The sequence below is a fragment of the Pangasianodon hypophthalmus genome, chromosome 6, assembly GCF_027358585.1.
Source record: "Pangasianodon hypophthalmus isolate fPanHyp1 chromosome 6, fPanHyp1.pri, whole genome shotgun sequence".
Classification (NCBI taxonomy): Eukaryota; Metazoa; Chordata; class Actinopteri; order Siluriformes; family Pangasiidae; genus Pangasianodon; species Pangasianodon hypophthalmus.
This window is the reverse complement of record NC_069715.1, coordinates 7095149-7119543: the sequence shown is the minus strand read 5'-3', so window position 1 is coordinate 7119543 and position 24395 is coordinate 7095149. Positions and strand designations below refer to the sequence as shown.

At 41.8% G+C, this 24395-nt stretch overlaps 1 protein-coding gene across 3 annotated transcripts in view; it reads left to right on the top strand.

Annotated features, from left to right (window-relative positions):
• Window positions 1-827: 827 nt before the first annotated feature.
• The window catches only part of ets1 (v-ets avian erythroblastosis virus E26 oncogene homolog 1), a 41401-nt gene continuing 17833 nt past the window's right edge, over window positions 828-24395 (top strand). Inside the window, exons 1-3 of one of the 3 annotated variants that reach the window (XM_026927116.3) lie at window positions 828-978; window positions 3326-3421; window positions 6776-6926. In XM_026927116.3, coding sequence (XP_026782917.1) covers window positions 3353-3421; window positions 6776-6926 — 220 coding nt within the window. In that variant the 5' untranslated portion in view covers window positions 828-978; window positions 3326-3352. Of the gene's footprint in view, window positions 984-3325; window positions 3422-6775; window positions 6927-18850; window positions 19334-24395 lie in introns of those variants that run through there. The other 2 variants (XM_026927118.3, XM_026927120.3) reach the window with 2 other exon arrangements.

The window sequence follows — 24395 nt, the reverse complement described above, 5'->3', positions numbered from 1 at the left end:
TTCTTCCACTCCAACCTGTAAAACTCCTTGCTTTGTGTACAGGAGAATTGTCATGCTGGAGCAGGTTTGGGCTTCTTATTTCCAGTGAGCAGAAATTCTAATGCTACAACTGTAATGCTAGACAATCATGTGCCTCTGAGTTTGTGGCAAAAGTTCGGGGAAGGCTCACATGTGGGGGTCACGGTCAGGTGTCCACATACTTTTGGCCATATCATATATTCATATAATATAAATAGTCAGAAAAGAAAAAGTGGTATCATGCCATCTCTACTTAATTTGTATATTTGTAAGATATACTGTGGTTAAATAATAGCACTACATTATTTGACAACTTGTCAACGAATTGTCTTGCTTGTTTGAATTTTTCCAGATCAGTTTCATCTTAGGAAATCCATACACATTGCACTTACTTGAAATTCTTTCAAAGATTTCACGAGATCATGAGGTTCGTCTATTTAACTTCTATTTGCTTACAGATACTTATCCTCGAATTGAAGCAAAATAACTAGAGGTATACACAGTGCTTCATAATGAGCAACAAGAAAGTATTCACTCCCGTTGTTTTTCTTAAGATGAATGAACTGTTCAGAGTGGCTGCCAAGGATTTTTCACTGAATCCTGTTTTTTTTTTTTTTTTTCACCCATGTGCATGCTCGCACTTCCTCCTTCTTCACCTACTTCCAAACCCAAACATACGCCAGTGTTGTGAATGAAAACGGTTCTCCTGGATCTCTAGGTTTCTCCCATCACTCACGCGGTGCATGCACGCGCACGCGCGCGCGCGCTGCGGGGGGGGGGGGAAACTGCTGAAGTGAGCTGTGAGTGGCGCGCGCTAATTGGCCGAGGGCGGGAGCGCGCGCGCACTGAGCGCTCTTTATCCTTCTGTTCCCAAAAGACGCGGCGCGCGCTTCAACGCCAGGTACAACGCACGAAAGCGCTGAGTCGATCACTTCCACGAGTTATTGCACCTCAACCACGGTAAGGTCAGACATCTGTTATTATTGTTTTATGGAGTTGATAGTGCTTTTTATGTTGTTAAGCTGAGTGAGAGCGGACATTTACCGGGGAGTGCTTAATGGACAGCGGGTGAGTGCTGCTCGAGCCGCAGTGCTGCGGGTGAACTTGTGTCTGACACAGGGAAAGCTTCTGAGCTTGGAAACTGTCAGAATTATGCACTTGTTTATGCAAACATGCTGAATTTGCATTAGTTTATTTTGCTAATTTCTCCATAATAATAATAATAATAATAATAATAATAATAATAATAATAATCCCAAAATTTATGATGGAGATTTTCACCTGAATGCTGGCAGTTGCTCAAGTTGCTTGTCTTTAGGAAAAGCCTGAAAGTCCACATGGACCTACTTTAATATGCATGTGTTTCTGATTGCTGTAATCTGTGCATTTGTAGGCATGCTTAACAAACCAGCTGGTGAGTTTGTTGATGATTCTTTGCACTCAACAGAAACATTTCAGTATCTGCTTTCTGAAAGAACATCATTCATTTAGTCAGAGATGACTGAATACCAGGGCAACCTCTAGATGACCCAAGTGTTAAAGTCACCTCCAAACTTGTCTAAGCGTTACATAGGTAGAATCCTTAAACAGTTCAAGATGTTGACACACACACACACACACACACACACACATTTCTCCTGCTCTAGGTGATTCCTCAGCTGCTGGTCTGCCTATCATTGTGTGTGTGTGTGTGTGTGTGTGTGCATCCCAACCTCCCTCCACAAACAGGACCCTCACAGCTGCGTTCCAGCCCTCTCGGCTAATGCCTCTGCCAGTAAACAGTGATAAAGCGATGGCAAGGGATGAGCAGAGGGAGGGAAGAAAGGAAAACTAAAGAGAAGGCTGGACATACACGAGGCGCTCAAGTGTGCATGCTCAGCTATTAAACTTTTAAAGATTTCTGAGATGTTCACTGGTTACTGGTTCAGAACTGTGAACTATGATATAATGGATTTAAAGTGCAAGACATTTCCAAGCAATTAATTAATTATCATTAAGGAGCACATAAATTATAGTTATATATTAAACAACAGTCTAGTACAATCTGGATTGAAAGCAGTCTCTATAAAACGTGTGTATTTGAGGAGCATGATGATGCAGCATTGTGTTATCAGATACACTGTACTTTGCTGTCCTGCTGTGTTAATACTGATACAAAATTGCAACAGATTCTGATATCTGACAGCTTAATCTTTAAGCCATGACTCTCCTATCCACCTTCTTCCTCTTTTTATTATTATTATTATTATTATTATTATTATTATGTTCGATGGCACAATACCACTTTTTCTTTTCTGATACTGATGAAACCTTGAGTATCAGCTGATATCGATACCTCATCCATTTTTTTTTCAATAAACAGTACTATACTTTTAAATGCTTTTTCTTTCTTTCTGAAGCACTTCACAACATACATGAAAAAATACATAGCTAAAACACAATTTCCACATGATTTACAGCATTTACACAACAAAGAATAAAACAATACAATCAAGTCTCTTTACACGTAAACATTTACAGTTCCCAAAAAATCTTTTCCAAATCCAGTTCTAGTCTTTTCCATTTGTTACAGAATCGGATCAAATTCATTGTTTTTCCCTCTGATTTCTGATCTACCTTTTTCGCCGTTTGTGGCCTGATATCAGTCCCGGGTATTGGATCGGTGCCATCTCCAGTTATTATAATAATACTACTAATAATAATAATTAAAAAAAACAAACACAACACAAACACTATGAATGCAAAAAATGAAACACAAAAGCAGCAATACAGAAACAACACCGTCATTTAGTTTGCATTTGTGTGTAGCTCTTTTAGTATGCCATTATTTTGTAACTGTTCTGCTTTTGAGTGACAGGTGATTAGAAGTCCAGGTTAGCGGGTCATCTGCTGCAGAATTGCGTCTCAGATAAACAGGGACTGATTGATGGACATGGACATGGCCAACAGTCCAACAGACTAGTGTTGTAATAAACTGTTAGTGTTGTAAGAAAGTGTTACATTTGCACAGGAACTTGTTTGTTTCAGTACTTGCTTACAGTTAGGACATATGTAGTCTTTATTGCACAACCATCCATAACAAGTTTAGTAACAAATACTTGGAAAATATAGGAAATTCTAGGAAAATAAGTATATTGTTTCCGAAACCTCTTCAGTATACTAATATTTAATCTAATCCTATACAGCTTTGCTTATTTGAGGAAACCGTATTTAATATAATTACTGGTTGCTTCAAGGATGTATATCTTAGATGTCAAATAATTTTACTCTTGTTTTAAGAAGGATATGTGCTCTTCCCCCACTCCAGGCCTGCAGCGCGGCTCCACAGACCACCATGAGTTACTATATGGATCCAGTTTCTTCCTACCAGCTTCATCATCCAACTGACCATCTGGGTGTGATGGTGAGACACATCATAAATTACCCCTGTTTGGCCTGGGCAGTCTGTAGCATGAGGCACATTCATGGCAGTGTGTTAACACACACCTCTGAGTTTGTTTCATCATCCCGATGAAGGGTTAGATTAAGATCTTATTACAAGCAATCCAAATTGAACAGAAGTTGAAATAAAGGTGAATCCATTTGCAAGTTTTTTAAATTATATTCATATGAATACAAAGGGATACAAAATCCTGTTTCTAAAAACTAGTCACGCTACCTTTATGCAATTGTCTGTCTAATGAAATGAAATGTCACTGATTTGACTGTTCTGCGTCTCCCAAATTTATCCAGGCCTCTGTTTTGTGTGTGGGATTGTGTGTTACAACTTTATCTGAGTATGGAATGGCAGAATGGCAGAGGTCAGAGTCGTGGCAGTTGCATTCAATAAATTTAAAATCACCGGTGACACGTTATCTGTCCTATAAATAAAACAACTGCTGAAAAAAAGCCTTTAAGCCTCAGCAAAGATTCAAAGAGGGGTGAAAAAGAAAAAAGTAACACATTCATTTTGCAAAGAAAAGCCTGTCTGCTGCCACGCAGGGTCAGCAGGGTTAAGGCAGTTCACAGATCCCACGCTTGCGCTCTGAGAAGCATGAACAGCTGAATGGAAGTTGCGTGATCAAAATACTGCAAGAACATTTGGCCATCAGTATGCACGGTCTCGACTCGAGGAGGCGCTCGAATGGAGCCCAAACGGGTCACATGCTAATCTGCAGCCGACCCGGTCCAGGCATACAGAGTCCAAGCACTCGGCTAATGTGCCCAGACGCTCGGCGTGTCTTTTTGAAATTGAGATGAGAGTTTGCAGGTCTCTTGGCATGGTCAGAGGCTACGCTGAGTGTGCCCTCTGCCGGATTCATGAATTTACATGGATTAAAGAAGAAAAGGGATGTTTTCAGATCTCTCTGTGCTCACATTATGAGACGAAAGACTCTGAGAAAGAGAGAGAGAGAGAGACTGAGAGTTCGGGAACCGGATTCGCAGTGCTGCCATCCCAAAGAATGGCTGAATAACAAGACTGCATAAGGGCCTAGAGCTTCTAACAATAACAAATTTCTGTTGAAAGGGAGTTTTATATGAGGAGATCCATTTTATTCATAGAAATGTGGAAGGAAGCCCCAAATAAGCCGGCGTTCTATTATTTGCATGGGTGAACTAACAAGGGAAGCAAATAGCTTGACAAGAGGATTGGACTGCTGACAATTTTGAGTACACTACCTCCTCTTTTGACTATCAGTTCATCAAGACAACTGATTTCACTACTCACTTATCAACATCCTGTCGCCATGCTTTACAGAACATGGGGAGAGGCAGCAATGCCCTTTCTGACTCCAGCATGCCCTCCCCTAACCAATAAATCCTCCTCTAGACCTCACTTCCCTTTACAATCCCCTCATGCACCCTTCCTTTCCACCCACAACTCCCTCTATCCATTTGTCTCCTCACCGCATGGCTTCAGAGTCTCAGACAGTCTCCTCCTGCTGTCAATCCTGCCAGTACCACAACCTTGTAAAGCTGCTACCAGGGCTTAGGTTGATAACAGAGGCTCTGCTTTTGCAGCAGGCTTTATCAGATGGACAGTCGTTCAGACAGTCTGAGCTTCACTCCTCTCTGGAGTCAGGTCTTAGTTCACTTATCATGGATCCTGTCACTGAGACAGCTTGCAAGAGTTTTGATGGAAGGAACTGACACGGAATGAGAATGATGATGGATCCTAAATTAAGACAGACCTTCCACTTACATTTTATTGGAAGTTCCTCCTATAGAGCACATTCCCCTGATGAGGACGAGGCACGAAAGATCTCGCAGAGGAGATTTAGATTTGCACTGATCTTATGGAGACACAGAAGCAGAGAGCTCTAATGTACACCAGCTGTAGATATCTGAGACATTTCAGTAAGCAGGAGAAGCAGAAAGCTTTTAAAACATTTATTTACTCAGGGTAATCATGACAAGACTTTTTGCGTCGTTGAATGCACAAGTTACTTCACAGTTTTAGACAGCCACCTCAACATCATGCACACTTACAAAAGGCTACTTTGGGTAATTACAGGCTTGTAGCTTCTTGAAAGGGTTGTATCTTAAAGCCTTTCTGAGTGATGGAAGCATTGTATTAGGGTTAGTATAATGCAGAGAGCGAGTACAGAGATGTTTTAAGGGTTTCCCCAGAAGGACAACAAGAAGAATGGTTGTAATGGTGCTATATGTCCATAAGAATAGAATGGAACAGGCTTATTTTTCAATATGGTGTCAATTTGCTACATGTTGTATACATACTGATTTCTCTTCATTGTTCAAAATAATCCACAATAAACAGAAACAATTAACATCACATAAACAATACAAATCAGCCTCTTGGCTTTCCCCAAATCAGAGGTACCAACATTGCTAATAGGAAAATGCAATCCTAACAGTTTTTACCACAAAAACCCTGATGTATATTTCACCTAGATAAAGTCCCTGCAAAGCAAACATAACTGCTAGAAGCTCATTTGTTTCTTTCATGCCCTACGTCCTTTCCCTTACAATCAATTTGCTTTTTCACAAGGTGAATTTTATTCATGTGGTCTCTCTTAAAACTTGTAAATGCTACGGTTAAACCGTAAATGTTGGCACCTCTGATTTGCAAAACCAATTCATTTGCACATAATTTCCGCTTTCACATCCTTCTACGATATCAAATCAAACACCAACGAAACAATACATGTTTGTGCAACGTCCATATTTTTAGCATGTGCTTTAGCCAGAGAAAGTACATTTGGTCTCAGATAAAGTTTTACATGGTGGGAATTTCCCAGACAGCGGTGTTCAGATTTGCTATCTGCTGCCTTCTAACAATCTTGACTATCTGTGCTGAATTTTTATATAACCAGTGGAGTCAGCAGAGAGCTGAACCTCTCTCTCTCTATCACACACACACACACACATACACACAGTGTCTCTAACTTCCCCTTTTGCTGGACTGACGTCAGTACCCCACTGAGATCAAAGACACGAATATGCTGCTCAAACGCACGAGTTCAACAGAATTTCAAGCTCTTTTCAGGCCACACAGGGGATTTCATAAGACAAAACTAAAGAGTTTTTTACTGGTTGCCGGTGCTGAATGTTTGTGAATGAGATTCCCATAGCGACAAAAAAGACAGTGACTCATTCAGGTCTTTACATCTCAGTCGGCCGTAAAACTTCATCAGAATTTTCACAACATTATTTGCTGAGAGTTGAACGCAGAAATCGTAGTTGATTAAACCAAAGCTTGGCCATCAGCAGTAGTTTGTGTGTGATATTTAACGTTTGTCTGTCTGCACTCTCACAGAGACAGACTGGTGGGATGGCGGTGTCTATGGTAACGCCGAGTCAACTCCCTGGGGTGTGCCACCCCCAGCACGCACCCCCTGCCAGAGCTGCATATGCCCATGACATCACGCTGCAGGAAGTACCCAATGGCCCAGAGTTCTGCCCCAATGGTAAGCTCCTCGGGAATGGACACATGTCTGGATTGGTAGCTGTAAAAAACTTAATGAACATTCTTCTTTTTTTATCAGTGCTAACTACTTCACAGACATTTTTCTCTTTGTATCTTCATACATTCATTCCTAACTTTAACATTTTAAGCATTTAATGTGAAAAAGTTCTTCAGTGTCTTTTGAACTGCTGCATAGCTGAAGTGGTCGCTATGAGGTCATTCATGTCATTATAAAGCATAGAGCAGCAGATTGTTCATTGCAAACAGAGGCTGTTGTATGAGTGCATGAAATGAGTGTACACACACACACACACACACACACACACACACACACACACAGACACACACGCACACATGCATGTCTCTTGAGTACAAGACAAGAAAGCATCTGGAAAAGGCATCGCTTTGGGGTCAATGTCCGTGTCGTCCCCCAGAGAACAGTGCTCTCTCTGCCACAATTGTGTGTGTGTGTGTGTGTATGTGTTTCTAAAAAAGAGTGTATGGAGTAAGATGAAGGGGGAGGGTGTCCACATGCCCAGCATTTTTTCGGTTATGACTTTTTTCGACTGTCGTTTATTTAAAACGGGAACATTCCTCCCAGTGCATTGCCTCTGTTTGACATCACCCTCTTCGCTTTTCACATTGAAATACGACAGGGACAATGATTCATGCCATGTTAGCATGTGTATGTGTGTGTTTGTGTGTGTGAGTGTGCATGTGTGTGCTTGGGGGTTGCATTTTCGGGCATCAGCTCTCCTCCGTCACCTCCCGGGCGGGATGCAAGGGCACTAGGGTGCAACAGCGGCCGTCCTTTTCCCAAGCCTTGGGCCTCTGGGGGACTGTGAGGGGATGATGGGATTTGCTGATGTTTGCTGGCGACACACACACTCTCACACACTCACTTAAAGCCTGCAATACTTCCAGTGTATGATCACTGACAGTATCATTTAGAAAAAAAACTTTTTCTCCAATGCAGTGCGTGAGAGAACCCAGTGTTCCCTAAAGAGTTTAGTATAATAAAATGTCAAATTGCACAACACACCAATCCACATCCACCATTTTCCAACAAACCTGAACATACAAGATGTCTTATCTTAATTATATTATTTCCATTCAACGCTAGTTAACATGCTAACTATAATCGTAGTTGCTGGAAAATTTGGGTTGTTGTTCTGAAAGTCCAGTCTGTACTTTTTGAGAAATTGGTCGTTCAGTGCTGCTATTAGATACTAATCTAAAACCATTCCCTGTTTTTCCATTGTGGCTCTTGGTAAAGTGGCACCAGCACCTTGTCAATGTAAAAGACAATTATGTTCTCCAATTCAACTCATCAGTCATCTTCAGTAACCGCTTTATCCTGGTCTGGATCCAGACCCTATCCTGGAAATGCTGGTTGTCAGACAGGAATACACCCTGGATGGAATGCCAGTCCATCGTAGGGCAACATGCACAGAAATTCACACCTAGGGACAATTTAGCATAACCAATCCACCTATTGGAATTCTTAGGAGCTTAGAGGAAACCAGAGAACCTAGAGGAAACCCATAGGGATGCTGGGAGAACATGGGAAACCCCACACAAACAGTAACCTGAGCTCTGGATCAAACCAGGGATTCTTGAGCTGTGAGGTGGCAATGCTACATATTGCCCAACTGTGTCACACTCCAGGTGTTATTTCAGATAGTACCAAATTGTCATTAATATCTTCAAAATGTGGAGAACAGCTACACATAACTGCCATATCTGGCTTCACTTTTACATGCTAGATGTTCAGTTGAGTCTGATGCAGTGCTGCTTAGTAAAGCCAAAACCAAAAAATGAATGGATGTAAGACACTATGTAAGACAAGTAATCTCAAAACAGGTTCACGTGCTTTCAGCCAGACCACCAAAACCAGAAACCGTTGGCTCACTGCAGGAGCTGTTAGTCAAACTGTAACAGTCTGACCTTGGCTGTTATAGAGCAACCACGAGCAGGACCAGTTGCACTCACTGACTCCCAGAGACCTCAATAACCACTGCTAACCCAGAGTTAAATTATAACCGCTGTGCTAATAATTCAAACTTAATAAGGCTTAAGGAATTTGATGCCGAAATGCACTTTCAAAGGGCTTAATAGTTAATGAATCCGTAGCAGTTACTGGTTTCCCCGCTGCATATTCAGTTCAGGATCATTTTTATTTACGCTGGGGTCTAAAAGTCTGAGAGCACTAGTACTTCTAGTTTGCTTTCTTTTCTAATGTAGTACACAAGTTGTCCAGTACAAATCACATTTTCAACAACATCTTCATTGAAAAGATGTCAGAAATATTTACATGGATTTCAGAATTAGTATTTCGTGTGTTTTCCCTTTTGCTTGAATGACAGCCTGCACTCAAGGTGGCATGGACTCTACAGGTTTGTATAAAACCTGATGATCCATTTTAGATTAAATCCACTGGAGTTTTTCAATATTCGAAAAGTTTCAGTTGTACACTAAACAAAATCCCAGTTTTCAATATGGTCTCAGACCTTTGGACCCCACTGTATATTTTTAATTTTCTTTCCAGTAGAATATTTTCTAAGGTCCTTTTTTCTTATCAGGAAACAGGTTCTCCACCTGCTACTTGCTTCTCTTGACCTCCTTCAACTGGGCCTTTGAACAAGTCCAGCTTAGATCATTGCTTCCTTTGAACATGTTCACATGTAGAAGACGTTCATATTTCTGTAATTAATCAGTGCCATATTTCTGAGAGAAATGAGAAGGCCAAATATTTTTCCGCTTGCAAAAAGTGGATAATTAGAGTGGGCGGTCCAGTCCGAAATCACTATAACGCTATTGGAAACGCGGTCGGCCAGCTTCCCTTGGGTTTCCAGGTGTGTCGTGAAAAACACACACCCTTGGTGTGTATGAGTGCATGCTGTGAGCTGATGGCTGCCTGCTGGTGCTGCAGGTGCGTGCAGTTAAACCAGATCATGGACTATAAACTGCTCCCCTGTGACACGTGTGAGCTATATGGGAAACATGAAACGCTCCACTTTGGTCTGCATTGTGTCATATTTTTGTCAGTTCATCTCATTTCTACAGTGCGCATGTGTTATATCAAGGTGTATAAGAGGTTATAGTGTGAGTATGTTTCATCTAGAGTACAGTACATAGCTATAGAGTGTCTTTATGTGTGTCCTTTCTTTTTTTTTGTCCACACCAGATGTAAAGGATGTGCTTGGCTGGAAACACATTGTCACACACATTACTTCCTGACATGCTCCATGCCACAGTCATGTTTACACCAAACCTCCTGTCCATTCCTCTTACACGCTAAACACATGCTCAAATACTCTCTCAGAGATAGCACTGCACAGGCTCACACACTTACAGATGTGCGCCATCTTCACTCATGTTATCGTGACTTATGCACCTACGTATATTGTGGTGTTGCGCACATCAGTATTCAGACCTCAGACGTAACTACGGACTCAAACACTATTCCGAAGTTATGCGGTGTGGAATGGGAAAAGAGAGGCGTGTCTCAGATATGTGCGATTCTGACCTTGGACCTAAGCTCAGCTCGTATAAGGAGCAGTATTAAGTCCAACGCCGCTGTCTGACAGTTTGATGTAACTACAATATATCATGCTGAAAAGTAGATTTTGGACTGTACATATACTTAGAAAAATATGGAATGTCATTATGAAGCCAATATTAAATACAAAAATATGACACTTTAAGCAATGTAAAGTCCGCTCTTGGGGAAGATCGGAGGAGAGGCATCTTGGGGACAGAATTTTTATGGATCGTGTTATGAATGAACTCAAAGTGAGCTATAAGTGTGCATGGTCAGCTTATCCTTCAAACTGTAGGCATGTTTTCTTTGCAAACAAGAGTGCACCAAATTAACAAAAATACTGGCATTTAATAGTGTGATAAAACATAAAATAGCAAACAGTTTTATGACCTCAGTTTAGAATTTCAATTCAGTATTGCAGTGATTAATGTGATAATTACACTAGGATTATTTTGACAACCTCAGAGGTGTGGACTTCAATCTGAATGAGCCACACAGAAAATCACTTTAAGCATGTGCGTAAACCAACTCTGATTATGGAGAACATCATCATCATCATCATCATCACAGCTGGAGTCTTTTTTCAGTAAGTGTTCTTTCACTTGATTTAGGATTTTAGCTACTCTTGCATCTGCATCTCTCTCTCTCTCTCTCTCTTTCTCTCTCTTTCTCTCAAACACACACATACCTTAGATGTTCAAATAAATGTTGTACATGTGTGTCTGTAACTTGTAAACTTTGGGAATCTGTGAATCCTACAAACTGTATGTGTGTTCCTGTGTCTGCGTAAATCTCACTGTTAATGAGCGCAGGGCTATTATAAACACTTTCACACTTTCATCAATTAAAGTGACACATGTTGGGTTAACTTTTGCTGCAAGAGCTCAGTGTGAAAACATCATCCCAGCTACACACACCAGCAGCTTGCGTATACTTTTGGAAGCACTAACATCCACTCGGCCCAAGCTAGCAGCTGTGTTTGGGCACCCTGGGACCAGTCGCCTGGGTTTCATGAGATGTGATTTGACAGCTGGACAGAACAGAAGAAGACAAATTGCATGTTACGTGGCTGATACGGAAGAGTGTGTGAGTGTGCTTGTGTGTTTCTGTAAGTGCATGCGTGGGTGCGTGTGTTTGGAGGAGGGGGACGTAGGTTTCTCTGATGAGGGGCACGTCCTCATGAGTGAAGGCCCTTTTTTTTTGGCTTAAAGTAAACAGGCGGCCGGCGGGGGTCTGGGGGTTATGGGAAAGGAGGAAACAGTGATGCTAATCAGCTCTGCGCACACTTCCCTCCACTATAAACCAAAAAAACACGAGACAGAGAGAGACAGGGAGAGAGAGATAGAGAGAAAGAGAGAGAGAGCAATGAGAACAAATAGGTAAACAAAACAGAAGATAGAAGGACAGTCGAAGTAACTGAGCAATTAATGCAATCAATATTCATCCAGTTTCATTATTATTAATATTATTATTATTATTATTGTTATTATTATTAATAATAATAGTAGTAGTAGTAGTAATAGTATTGAGAGTAGTATTGTTGTTTGGAATATTTGATTTTTGTTATTATTGTGAAGACATTTTACAAAATGGAGCACATGGAGAACATAACTTTATGCAACTTTTTCTTTTTTTCAATATTTTATGCTTAAATATGAAAACATTGACTGCCCTATTATTTGTCGGATACAGAATTACTGTAGCTCATTAAGTAACATAAACACGTGGAAGTGGACAAAATGAACTGCACCTTGAATTTGGAAAAATGAATCTAATATTTCTCATTATGTAATTATTATGGAAGACATATAAGCGGGTTTATAGACATTTTACTAATTTCTAGGGTTTTTTTGCAGACAGTTTTGCTTATTTCAAGCATTTATTTGTAGAAAGAAGCAAACCTACAATATCTGCCAATATACTGAGATGGGTTTAAACTAGAAATTAGCAAAATACCAAGAAATAGACTAACACTCTCATCTAATAGTGACAAATATTGATAACATGTAGATGTACGACTGTGGAAATTTGCAATCTCTGGTACAACAATGATATTACAAGCTACTTGCAAACGGCCATTTCATAATGTGACTTGTGCTGCGCCATTCGGATTCAACTGTCAGGTCTCAATGCCAAATCAATACACATCATCATGACTGTCATGTCATTTACTGAAGGTTAAGTGCAAGAGCACAACATCTTGCCCTCGACAAGAGCTTGTTTTTTACCTCCAGGCAGCAGTGTCTGTACATTGTTAATGCTGCAGTGTAACTGTGCTCATTCTAAGCAGCACATCTTTTTCATAAAGCACTGTATACTGTTTTTTTTAGCTAGCTACCTCAAGTGTAAGCTGTGGTTGAAAGGAAAAGGTTAGTTGCTTGTAAGATAAGATGCTGCTACAACTTCATCTTTCCTGAATCCTTTTTTACTCTTATATGGTTATATAGTACTCCTTAAATCTGTCATTCTTCCACTTTGTCACTCTTTTTCTCATCTGTTTGGCTGTAGCTCTTGCCTGAAGTTGATCTTCATTTGTGTCTAAAGTTGGGACATAATGTCACTTGATGTGTTCAAATTTGACCTATGTGTACAAATAACTATATATATATATATATATATATATATATATATATATATATATATATATATATATAGTTTGTTTTTTTGCAAATTCATAATTTCTGCCAGGATGTTTTCACCTGATAAGATATCATTTTTGCAGTGTGGCCAAACATCTAATGATGAAATTCTTGACTTCCCCTTCCAATCTATTTCCTCACGTAAAATCTTGCAGTGTGTTCAGTAATGGAGAGCCATGTCACACTTCAGTAAATACATGCAAGGTGAAACTCATTTGCCACAGAAATAGACGTAATCACAGGAATGACTCACATGTTGGTACAGCACAGTGAGGAAGACAGAAACAAGATCATCTCAGATATTCAGATCTCATGGGGGTGTCGCATGTCAGTTCAGTGTGTGTGTGTGTGCGTGTGCGTGTACACATTCCTGCATTCTATGAAATATTCATAATGATCCTGGCCTTCTGACCTGACAGATCAATGGCCTGAAGAGCAGCAGTACCAAGGACAGGGTGAGCACAATTAAAGAAAGCAATTGGCCGAGCTGTGTGTTTTTGTCTGTGTGAGAGAGAAAAAGTGTGTGAGGTAGGACTGAGTAGGTAAGGTAAGAATAGGAAAGGAAGACAGAGACATAGCTGATGCTCGACGTAGCTGGAGAGGAGAGGGAGAAAAGGAGGAGGGGAAGAGGAGGAGGAGAAGCAGGAGGGGTGTAATTTAATTAGTTCCACAATGGGGTGAATGGGCAGACACATGGCTGAGCTAATGGAGGAGTGAGATGTGCTTTTTAGCAGTGCTAATTGTTCTGAAAGAGCTGGGCCTTTCTTCAGACAGCCTGTTCCTCTGTGATGAACCCAGCAAGAGGGGGGATCTGTTTGAGAATTACCCCTGCCTCCCTCCACATATGCCCCTTAAAAGCTCTCCACCAGCCTCAGGCTCTTCTGCCGTGTCCGATGTGAGCAGGAACGCTGTGGCCAGTGGTTTCTTTAAAATGGAAAACGTGGTTTCAGGCTAGAAGAATGACTAGAGCCAGGGGTACATGACGTATACTATCACTAACAGTGACAATCAGCTATTGCTATAACTATTGTTATTTTTTTAGTTATGATAGTTATAATCCTAACTGACTGCTCAGTTTAACTGAATGGGTTGAAATCAAGCCAGTTACACTAATATGGTTCTTATAGGAAGTTGTTCATTTCATAATCTAAATCAGTGGCTCTCAAAGTGGGATCCTGGGAACCCCAGGAGTTTGCAAAGCCAAGGGGACCGCAATTGTTAAATTTTGTTACAGTGGTGGAAATCACAACCCATCATTATCAAAGTTGTATTTATTACTGAGTTTTTACAGTAGCCTGTTAGACTGGTCCTTTGAATTGAATGGGTTCAATCCAAACCTCAATAATTCAAAAACCAATTAGGACTATAAATAATGTCAGATTAGAACTCATCAGTTCTGTTGATGGAAGGTTCAGGAATAGAAAACTCTTCGGGTTTAATAGATAGACAAAATATTATTGTAGCCATTTATATAATGTTCAAGAAACAAATCTGTACAGAGTGGACGAGTGAAATTTATTTTACATTCAAAGGGCTGCAATAAGATCGAGAACCCCTGATCTACACCATAATAATTTAACAAGAAGGCCTTGTCCCTCAGTATGGTCAAAGCAACTTTCCAAAGCAACTTTTTATTTTTAAACACTTTTTTGCAATATTTTTCTCACATGTAATCAGTGGCATGTGTAACCCATTTTTGCCTTGTAATCAAAGGTCTTGATCTTGAATCTAACTATGACTTTATTTTGAAAAAAGGCAAAGTTCTGTTTATTTGATACAAAAATTTTGGAATCTTTAATCTCTAATATGTTCACATATACTGACCTCCTCACTTGGTCCTGTGCCACACAGCGACATTTAACTCTTGAATTTCATTGCTCAGAAACCATGACAACAGCACTCTTAGCATGAGAACGGTAGACATCAAAGCCTCATAGTTATACATGTCTGAACCATGCTTTTTTCGCTGCTTCTGAATTTAGCCCAGATTGCTGCAAGTTACAGGGCTCTCACTCTGATTAGCATGTGCTAAAGGGGCTAGCGCGTGGCACTTCCCCTCTGTTCAACTAATTCCCACACAACTAAAGGCTGCTCGGAGGCAGAGCACATGCTTTCCGTAACATCAAGCTCTTTTTCCATGGCCGTATCGAAGCAACAGCTTTGTTTTGGGGAGTCAACAAGCTCAGGACTTATAGTAGCAGTCCAGCTTATGAGGAAGGATGAATTTTGGATTTCGTGAATCAAACTCAGCATTCCCGCATGCATGTGGTGAGGGTGTGAGTGAGATCAGGAGCTCTCTTACACAACAATTTTGGGATTTCCCAGATCCTTCAGTGGCTGGGATTCTCAAAAGGCCAAAATAATCATAAATATGACTGTGTAATGATGGTGATGATAGTTATGCTGATGATGACTGATGACAAAAATTACCAGTAAAGTTTCTCTTTTTTTGCTCTTCTTTCTGGGGATTTTTTCATCTTATGCCAATTTACAACTTTTTTACCACTTTTCTCATTCAGACCTTTCTAAGGTAGGCCTTTGTGAATATTAGCGTGTAGGTGACACCACATTTGAGCATAAGTGACCCTCTCTCTTTAGCTCTAACTCAGTTAACCCCATGGCCACGGCTATAGACTCTAACAGGCTTTCACAGAATTATTGTGCAATTGCTCAGTAAGCTCTCCCATTATAGCATCAAAGCAACATGAAGAAATGACAGACTTTGAGTAGACACCCTGCCTACCCCCATCTCTGGATTTTCCTATAAAGAGAAAAATGCCACTCAGCAAGCCCTCTCTATGATATTAGTCAGCAACCCCATTAGTCTTAATGGCTGCCCCTGGGCATTGAGAAGCCTAGCCTGTCCTTTTAAGGACTATACAAGGCACTCATTAAGGCTAAAACAAAGAGGGCTAGTGAGAGAGGGAAGGAGGGAACGAATGAATGTGGGAGTGGGAGTGTCTGAACAGCGTAGGGGGAGTGAGAGATCACCTCCTACTTTTATTAGCCTCTACAAGCTCTTAGTTTTGCAAGGCTCTTGTGAGGCGTTGAACATAGAAGTCTTCAAGAAGATCCAAAAATTTGCACCATCACTCATATCTGTCAGGTGAAACACTATCCAGACAGGCTAATGGTTAGTGTGCGAGGTATCCCTGTTTAAAAATCTATAGCTGATCAATAACTCCGGCTCCCAGCTCTCTCAAATCCATTTGGAGGCAGGTGGCATGGCCAAACCCGCTGCTCAAAGAGACCAGCCAGTATTGACTGGGCTAACAGGGTTATTCTGAATACGCAAGCCCAGACAGACCAAGTGCTATATCTTGACACACTTCCTTTTCTGAAAAAAGGCCTTTGATTAAAATGAAAGAAAAGGCTGCTTTGTCCTGGTTCATTTTTGAGAACATTTGTTCTGAAATGGATGAATGCTTTTGACAAGCCCTCTCACAGTTGTCAAGGCCATCGGGTTCCACTCGGCGAAACGAGCCGATCAGCACATGACAATTGTAATGGCAATCTGTTGCCATGGCAGCTAATTAACTTAATGCAAGCACAGACACTGGCTCTCTCTCTCTCTCATTTTCCATCTTACAAAAAAAAAAAAAAATCCATGAACACTTGTGCTTCAGCTTGCTTGATATAGTCATATCCATCATTCAGTTGATTATAGTATTTATAATAATTAAGCTAAGGCTCCCTGAAATATTCCACTGTAGATAATTTGGACAAATAAGGCAACAAATAAGGTTAAATACATGCTTAAATGCCCAGCTGAGTCAGTGATTGTACTTAGCCACTACAGTCACTGTCCACTCAACATCCACACTGGGGAAATCTGAGTAAAACAGGAGGCACACAGTAAGAGTTAAGAGTCGGTCATGTGCAGCACTGTGTACAGGGATGTGGATGCGGTGAGAGGATCCTCAGTAAAATGCCACATTTGGGTTTTTATTGATCCATTCAAGGTGGGCAGGAAATACTCAGAGGTGTTTATAGGATTTGGCCAGCATTACAAGGGCACTCGCTCCCATCAGCACGTTCACACACACTCACTGAGAGCTGGCTCGTTGAACATTATTACTAATTTATTTCAGACAGACTTCTGCCCTCCAATCTGCTGTACATTCAGTTCAGAAAGAGATGCAAAGTCAAGACCTAGCATGCTTTACATGTTTTTTTCTATAGATTGTAATACAAGGCCAGAAGATGAGGAAGAAGCACAAGGTAAACAATGCCCTTTGTGGGTCAGGGTAGTTTGTTACTGGCTACCACTACAACACTAGAACCTTTCTCCTGGAAATCTACCTTACCACCGAGTTTACTCTGAACCCCAGTTTGGTCTGACTGGTGCCACTAAATAATCTCATTAGAAGACATTTATCATTTGGATCATGGCATAATAGACATTGGTAGTCTCCAGGAGGAGGCATGTTGACTTCAAGGTTTCAGCTTAGACTAACCAGCTACCAGCTGTCAAAACACAATCTGACCTGGACTAGATGGTGGACCATCAGTGACAGCTGATAAGTTATTTTCCAGCTTATTTTTACCGGGTTACTTGGCTAAACTGATCATTAAATGTTTGAGATTTTCTAATTGCCTAATTTTCTAAGGTTGTGTTATTTTCTTTAAAACAACTTTCACCCTATGATGTTGCACTGTTGTTGGTGTTGCTCTTTCGGCTGCTCCCGTTAGGGATCGCCACAGTGGATCACCTTCTATTGTCTGCATATTGACTTGGCACAGTTTTTATGCCGGATGCCCTTCCTGATCAAAACCCTCCCCATTTATCCAGGCTTGGGACTAGTACTAAGAGTGCACTAGCCTGTGCACCCCCAGTGGCTGGGGTTGGCGCCCAATGTGGTGCTCAAACCCACGGAGATTAAAAGTCCCATGCTCTACCGACTGAGAAAGCGGGGCACCTATGATGTTGCATTAATAACTGTAATTTAGAGACTGGTTCTTTTCTACCAGCTTGACCAGCTCATTCTCTGTGTTAGCTGCTCAGACCAACCTGGATTTTTCAGTAGGGTAGCTTTATAATGGGGTCCTGAAAGGGAAACCCTTTGTCATAGGGTTCTATATGTAACATTTACAGATTCCTCCAAGGATAAAACCAAAGAATCCCTCCGTGTACTATATTTAAACATCTTTCTCTAAGAATGCCTTGCTGAAAAATCTAGCTTGGTCTGACTGGGTTCCAGCTGCCAAAAAACAGAGGCCAAGCTGGTCAAACTGGTAGACCATCTCTGCCAGCTGGTAAGTTATTTTCTGGCTTACTTGACTAAGCTGGGCAGCAAATGTTTGGGATTTTCTAATTGCCTTAAGGTTGTGTTATATTCTAAGATATCTGATTAACAGTGGTAATCCAGAAACTTCCTTTCAACCCACACGTACCTGCTGGCAAAGATGGTCTACCACGAGTGACCAACTCATCCTGTGCTTTAGTGATTATTCACCAGGGATATACAGTACACTAGAACAACTAATAACATTTCATTGCCGTGTAGAATGATATCACAAATTGAGCAATGCATTGCATAAGATTTTTTTTTGTTTTGTTTTTTTGTCTTGAGGGATTGCTCAACGTCATTCACGGTGGGTTTGTACAAGTTGTGACTTCTGTTTCTTGTGAAATCTGCCAGCATCTGCTTCTGAAGGAATGTTGAGAAGTTCCCAGTACTATTCGGAAGCCATGGCTGGGTGGGGGGAGAAATAAACAAACAAACAAACAAACAAACACGCCAGTAGAAACACTAGAATGTGTTTCTGAGGAGAAAGAAAGTGTAATGATATTGTCGTTGAGAGGTATCAGAGAAGGAATGAATAGTGTGAAGTAAGTGAAGAGTGAATCAGACTCGACGCCGCCCATTCACACAGTGACGCCCAGAGAACGGCAGAAAGAGAGAAGGAGAGGAAAGGAGAGGGAGAGAAAGGATAGAGAGAGAGAGAGAGAGAGAAAGAGAGAGTGAGTGAGTGAGTGGGTGAGTGAGGAAGGGAGAGAGAAAGAGAAGTTCGCTCTCGAGATATAGGACACTGGTGGGATAAGAGATATAGAATAAAAAAAAGAAAACAAACAAACAGCGGGAACGCGTTTTTACCTCAGTAAGCAGAAACATAACGGGACTTACACGCGAGCTGTGAGCGCACGCGCTGAATGCGAGACCATGACGGCTGCCGTGGATATGACGCCAACGTTAACTATAATAAAATCCGAAAAAGCAGACGGTGAGTCAACGTTTTCTTCTGTTATTCAGTTGTTTTCTGTTAGGAGTAAACTTTTTTTTCCTTGGCTCATCAAACCAGGCTGTACCGCGCGCTTAAACTGGTGCTCGAGCTCGCGACAGTTTCTAACACGCAAAGCCCTCGCGCTCAAGCGCAGGCGATGCTCAGCACAGCACAGCACAGCGCGCGCCAGATGCGCCTATCAATTATTTATTAGCTTTCAGTGCGGAGGAGCTGCGTGCAGTGTGTGGGCGAGCTCGAGAAAGCTTTCTGCGTCCTCTGATTGCCATAACAATGCGAATATAATAGCTGCTCAAATGGAAGTGTTTAAATGAAGTTGCATGCCTTATGTTGCAAGAACATAATAAGTGCAGATTTTTTCCCCCCTCGAGGGACATATTTAACAAAAGCTGATTCTGAGTACAAGGATGCACTTTCCCAAAGCTGCATATCTTTCATATTACTCTCATCCAGTGTGTCTGGGAGGAAACTTTCCTTCTTGCTCATGCATTGACCAGTGCTGACCAAGCTACTTGTCATGATGCTGCCAGTTTGTGTCATGCCAGTGTCTCAGGCCAGCCAAAGGGCGAGGCGCATGGCCGCATACATGACCACAATGGAAAGTTGCAGCGGAGAAAATCAGATCAGGTGGCCTGCTTTTATTAACTTTAAAGCAAGCTGATGTTTATGATTAGATCCAAAATGCTACTGCATTTAAAGTGCATGCAACTTTATTGAGTCATATTCTGCAAATTCTGTATTTGAGAAGATGCAATATGTCATTTATATTGCCATCATGAGATCAGTTTTCATAAAGGCAGACATTATGGCTACGTTCTTGCACTCGGTCATCCTGCATGTCTGAGAGGAAACGTCTGTCATTCCTCATGCCAGCGCTGAATGATTTACATGTCATGATGCTGTTTCATTACCCGTTCATGCCAGCCAAAGGGCGAGGCGCAGGAGCAGGGCCGCATGCTTGACCATGATGGAGAGAGGGAGAGGGAGTCAGGGAGGGCACATGAGGTGCGGCTTGAGCAGTCAGCATTATAATCCTCCCCCTCACACTCCTGACAAGACACTCCTGAAACTTGGACTGAGGTGATGATTGTGCAGGCTAGTTAATGCTTAGAGAGAGGGAGTGAGCGCCTGACCGAATATAGCCCTGCTGTACACCCGTCCAATGCACTTTTCTAACCTGACCCCGTTTGTGCTCGGTCAGCGGAGCAGAGCGAGTTCAGTGGCCGCTGGTTTTCCTGAGCGAAAAAGCTGACTGTTATTATAACATCTGTGCATGCTGCTTACTCTGTAGATCATACACACCGCAGCAGCTGTATGTACATCACAGAAAAATGTTATTCACACCATAAGTGTCAAAAGTGACTGCAGTCTGGGGTGTGTGTGTGTATGTGTGTGTGCGTGTATGTGTGTGATATGAATCACTACAACATCAACACACACAAACAGGCATGAACTCACTGCCTTGCGTGTACATGCACAGGCAATACTTCAATATACAGAAACTTTATCAGGCACATGGAAAAACACTACTAAAAAATGCTGATAGTTGCACTCTAATTGCCAAAACGCTGTGGTGGTATCTTGCAAAACCATTTCACAACACAGGCTCCCTCTTGCTTGGTCATTGCGGAGAGTCCTGTGTTAGCAATCCTGTTTGCCAAAGATTGAAAATTCAGCATAGCGCTTACTGTAATCTGGTGTGTTCCTTCACATTTTGTACCTGTTAGTCTTTGGGGAAAAAGAAAATGAGTATGCGTGTATAGTAGTGGAGACAAGCTCACATGGAGTCCATACACACAGAAAAGAGGTCAAGAGAATGTAGTGAAAGGGCTCTTCTGCCGCTCAGTGACATTCCTGACAGAATCAGTATTCACTAATCAGTAATCACATTTACAAGAATTTTCACAATTTGCTTATAAGAAAAGTTACAATGGTGAAGTGCGGGGTTAGTGGTGAACTTCCCTGAGTGTGTTCATTCTTTGCACTAGAATAACATCCAACGCTCATCTAAAACAAGTCTTAGATGAAAAAATGCACCAGTTTTGTGCGTTTTTAAATAGTTTTTAACCTCACAAAATCATTCATTTCTTTTTATAGAAATTGAGATAAAGTGTCAAGGTAAAGAGTAACACAGAAGTGGTATAGAGTTCATCTTGGATGATCTGATTTACTCAAGACAAATGGAGGAAGAACAGACAATGGAGGCTCCAAATAAGTGTGATGACCTCTACAAGCACATTTAGCTTCTCAAATAGACTTGCTTTAATATGATTGTGTTTGCACATTCACATCTTGTTAGCTAAAAACAATGCAGGGCCTTACAGACCTTTTTTTGGGAAGACTAGCCCTCACAAAGGCTACAAATGCGACTTATATAAGATGAAGCCACTGTCAACCAGACCTAAACATGAACCATATGCTTGCCTAGCACTGATCTGGAAATGGTGCCTTGAGCCATTTCAAGCCAGGCTTGTTTAAAATAGCTATCGCTCCCACCAGCATGACAGCTCGGCAAACAAAACAATATCAAAAGTCCGAGTGTACAGAAAGAGCTGAGATGCGCGCTCATAACTCGTAGTGTCAAAGCGTTTGACGACAGGGTTGCTGCTTTCATCTCTGACCAAAGAGTACTTAGCACAGCCAAGTGGGTCAGCAACAACATGAGAGAAAGCCAGAGGTCACATCCCACCCACTCGTTTTCAGGCTGCAGAAAGAAGTAGCTCTTGATGAGAGTGCTGCTTGCTTTCTTTTTCTCTTTCTCTTTCTTCTCTCTCTCTCTTTTGCTTAGCTGGAAACCAGGGTTCAGTGAGTGACAGGAATGTGTAAGGGTTGGGTGGGCTGCCCGCTGCCCTCTTTTATCTGATTAAGGCTCTGCTTCATCATCTCAAACCGTGCTTACATACAAACTTCATAGAGATGTGATATCTGTGTTCTTCAGTTACATTGTGCAGCCACAGGACCACACAGTCCTAGCTAACAGTCTATGCTCTGCATCCATTATAACACAGGTGTCTGTTTGATTCCAGGACTAGTAGCTTGTAGCCGCGTATTGTAAAAGATCCAGCCTGAGGTGTTTCTCCTGCCGCGGGCTTGCTCTGTCAGACACTGGGCATGCCAAGCAGCCTGGCAGCTGTACAAACATGAGGCTTGGTGATCGGTCCTCATATGATGTGGGTTGCTGGTAAAGCAAAACAAATAACTAGGCCTTGGCTCATTTTTAGCAGGCCTCTGAATGTTTTACGAGCCAGAATGAAAGTGTGTGTTTTAATGAGAGGTGTGAAGCATGCCAGAGCTCAGGGTATCCAAGCTTGCTCACATAGGATTCCTATAAGCAAATTTATTGCACTTACATCTTTTGTGGTTATAAAGCAGAATTTCTGCTATAGTGCACTTTATATTTAGGGAACAAGAGCACTGTCAATAGTCAGATCGTTTTGTTTCCCCGCTGTCTGAGCGCATTTGATGAAACTTCGTAGCTGTGCATGCTGGTGAAATGACTCCCTCTTGGCAGAATGTGCACTGGTTAAATGCCTCTCCTTTCAGAGGGCCTGTGTTGTGACCACACATATTTATTGTTCCCTTTAACGTGTAGTCATCAAAGCAGGATGGGGAGCATTTACCTTCAGGAACAACTGTGTGCTAAATAGTAAGCATGTGTGAGAGCAGTCCAGACCGAAAGACGTTACCATCAATGACTGTTTTAAGACGTCTTAGCTTGCGTCACTGCATTTTGGATCAGGCATGGGTTAGAAAGGTGCCCTTCAGTTGGGTTGTAGCAGACGTGACCCATTTATAGTCTTCCAAACAGCCAACTCAGGCTACACAGCTCCACACAAGACCAAAACAAAAACAAAAGAAACAGCGTGTCCCCGAGCGGGGAAGAACAAACAAGCCAGAAGTTTTTTTTTTCTCAACTTTTTACAACATCTCATTTCTACTCCTGATCTGTCTTGCCTCCCCATTCATCTTTTTTTTTTCTCCCTCTGTGGCCCACATGCTCCTTTATTTTTGCCGCGTCTCCCCGGCTCCTGATGTGGTGCCTGTCTGCTGCTACATCGTCTCATCCCAGCCGCCTGTAACAGGCTAATTACTGAGTCAGAGTCTCAGGGGGCAACCTTCACCCCCACCCCCTCTACGCATAGTCGCTAGAGCTTGTGGAACTTTCAGAGACCCACTGGTGAGTTCCAGACTTTTCTCCTGGGTGGCAGGCGGCTCTGGAGGTGAATAAGCCAGCCCGGGTGGTGCCTTTCTTAACACGCCAGCCTCTGGCTTCGGCTCTGTTGCCTCTTCCTTGATCAATCATAAAGAAAAGATATGGAATGTAAGGTTGGGTCAGGTTTGGAGATCAGAAGTGTGTAGGGTCAGTGGGAAATAGGGTGAACTTTCAGCCCTCTTGACCAAACCATGATGGTACTGTCTCAAATCTGAGATCTGTGATGAAAACCAGCGTCTGTGATTGGACTTTCGGTCCAGGTGTTCTATCCTGGCTATAGTGAGAACACTTGTGATTCTCTGGGCTTGTTCGGACTGTGTGACGTTTCCTGTGTGACAGGAGACACATGTTCTCACCATTGCAGCTGGGCTTCCTTTATCTCACCCTCTTCACGGCATCTCTGACAGAGAAAGAAGGGGTTTCAGGACCGAGTACAGCTAGCAGCAATCGCATAGGCATCTGGATTAGCTCCCAGACGTGCTCCGTAATGAGATCTAGTCTTTGACACATTCACTTAGCTCTGTGCGAGGCAGAAACTCAGCCTTTTCTCATAAAACATCAGAGTAGTGGTACCCATTTGCAGCCTACTCTTTTAGAAATTAGAGTCTGTTTTGAAATCTGCATTTTTTTAAAGTGTGTTATATTATTTGCTTAAATCAGAGAACACATTGAACCAGGGAAAAATATTCATTAAATAAATGCACACTTTGTTTGTTCATTTTTTTATTATTGGGCGTCCACATGATGTTCAGGTTGTTGCCTAAATTTCTTTGTTGTTGAGTCACACTTTGATGATACCAAAAGAAACCCACCGAAACAGATGTCATCTCC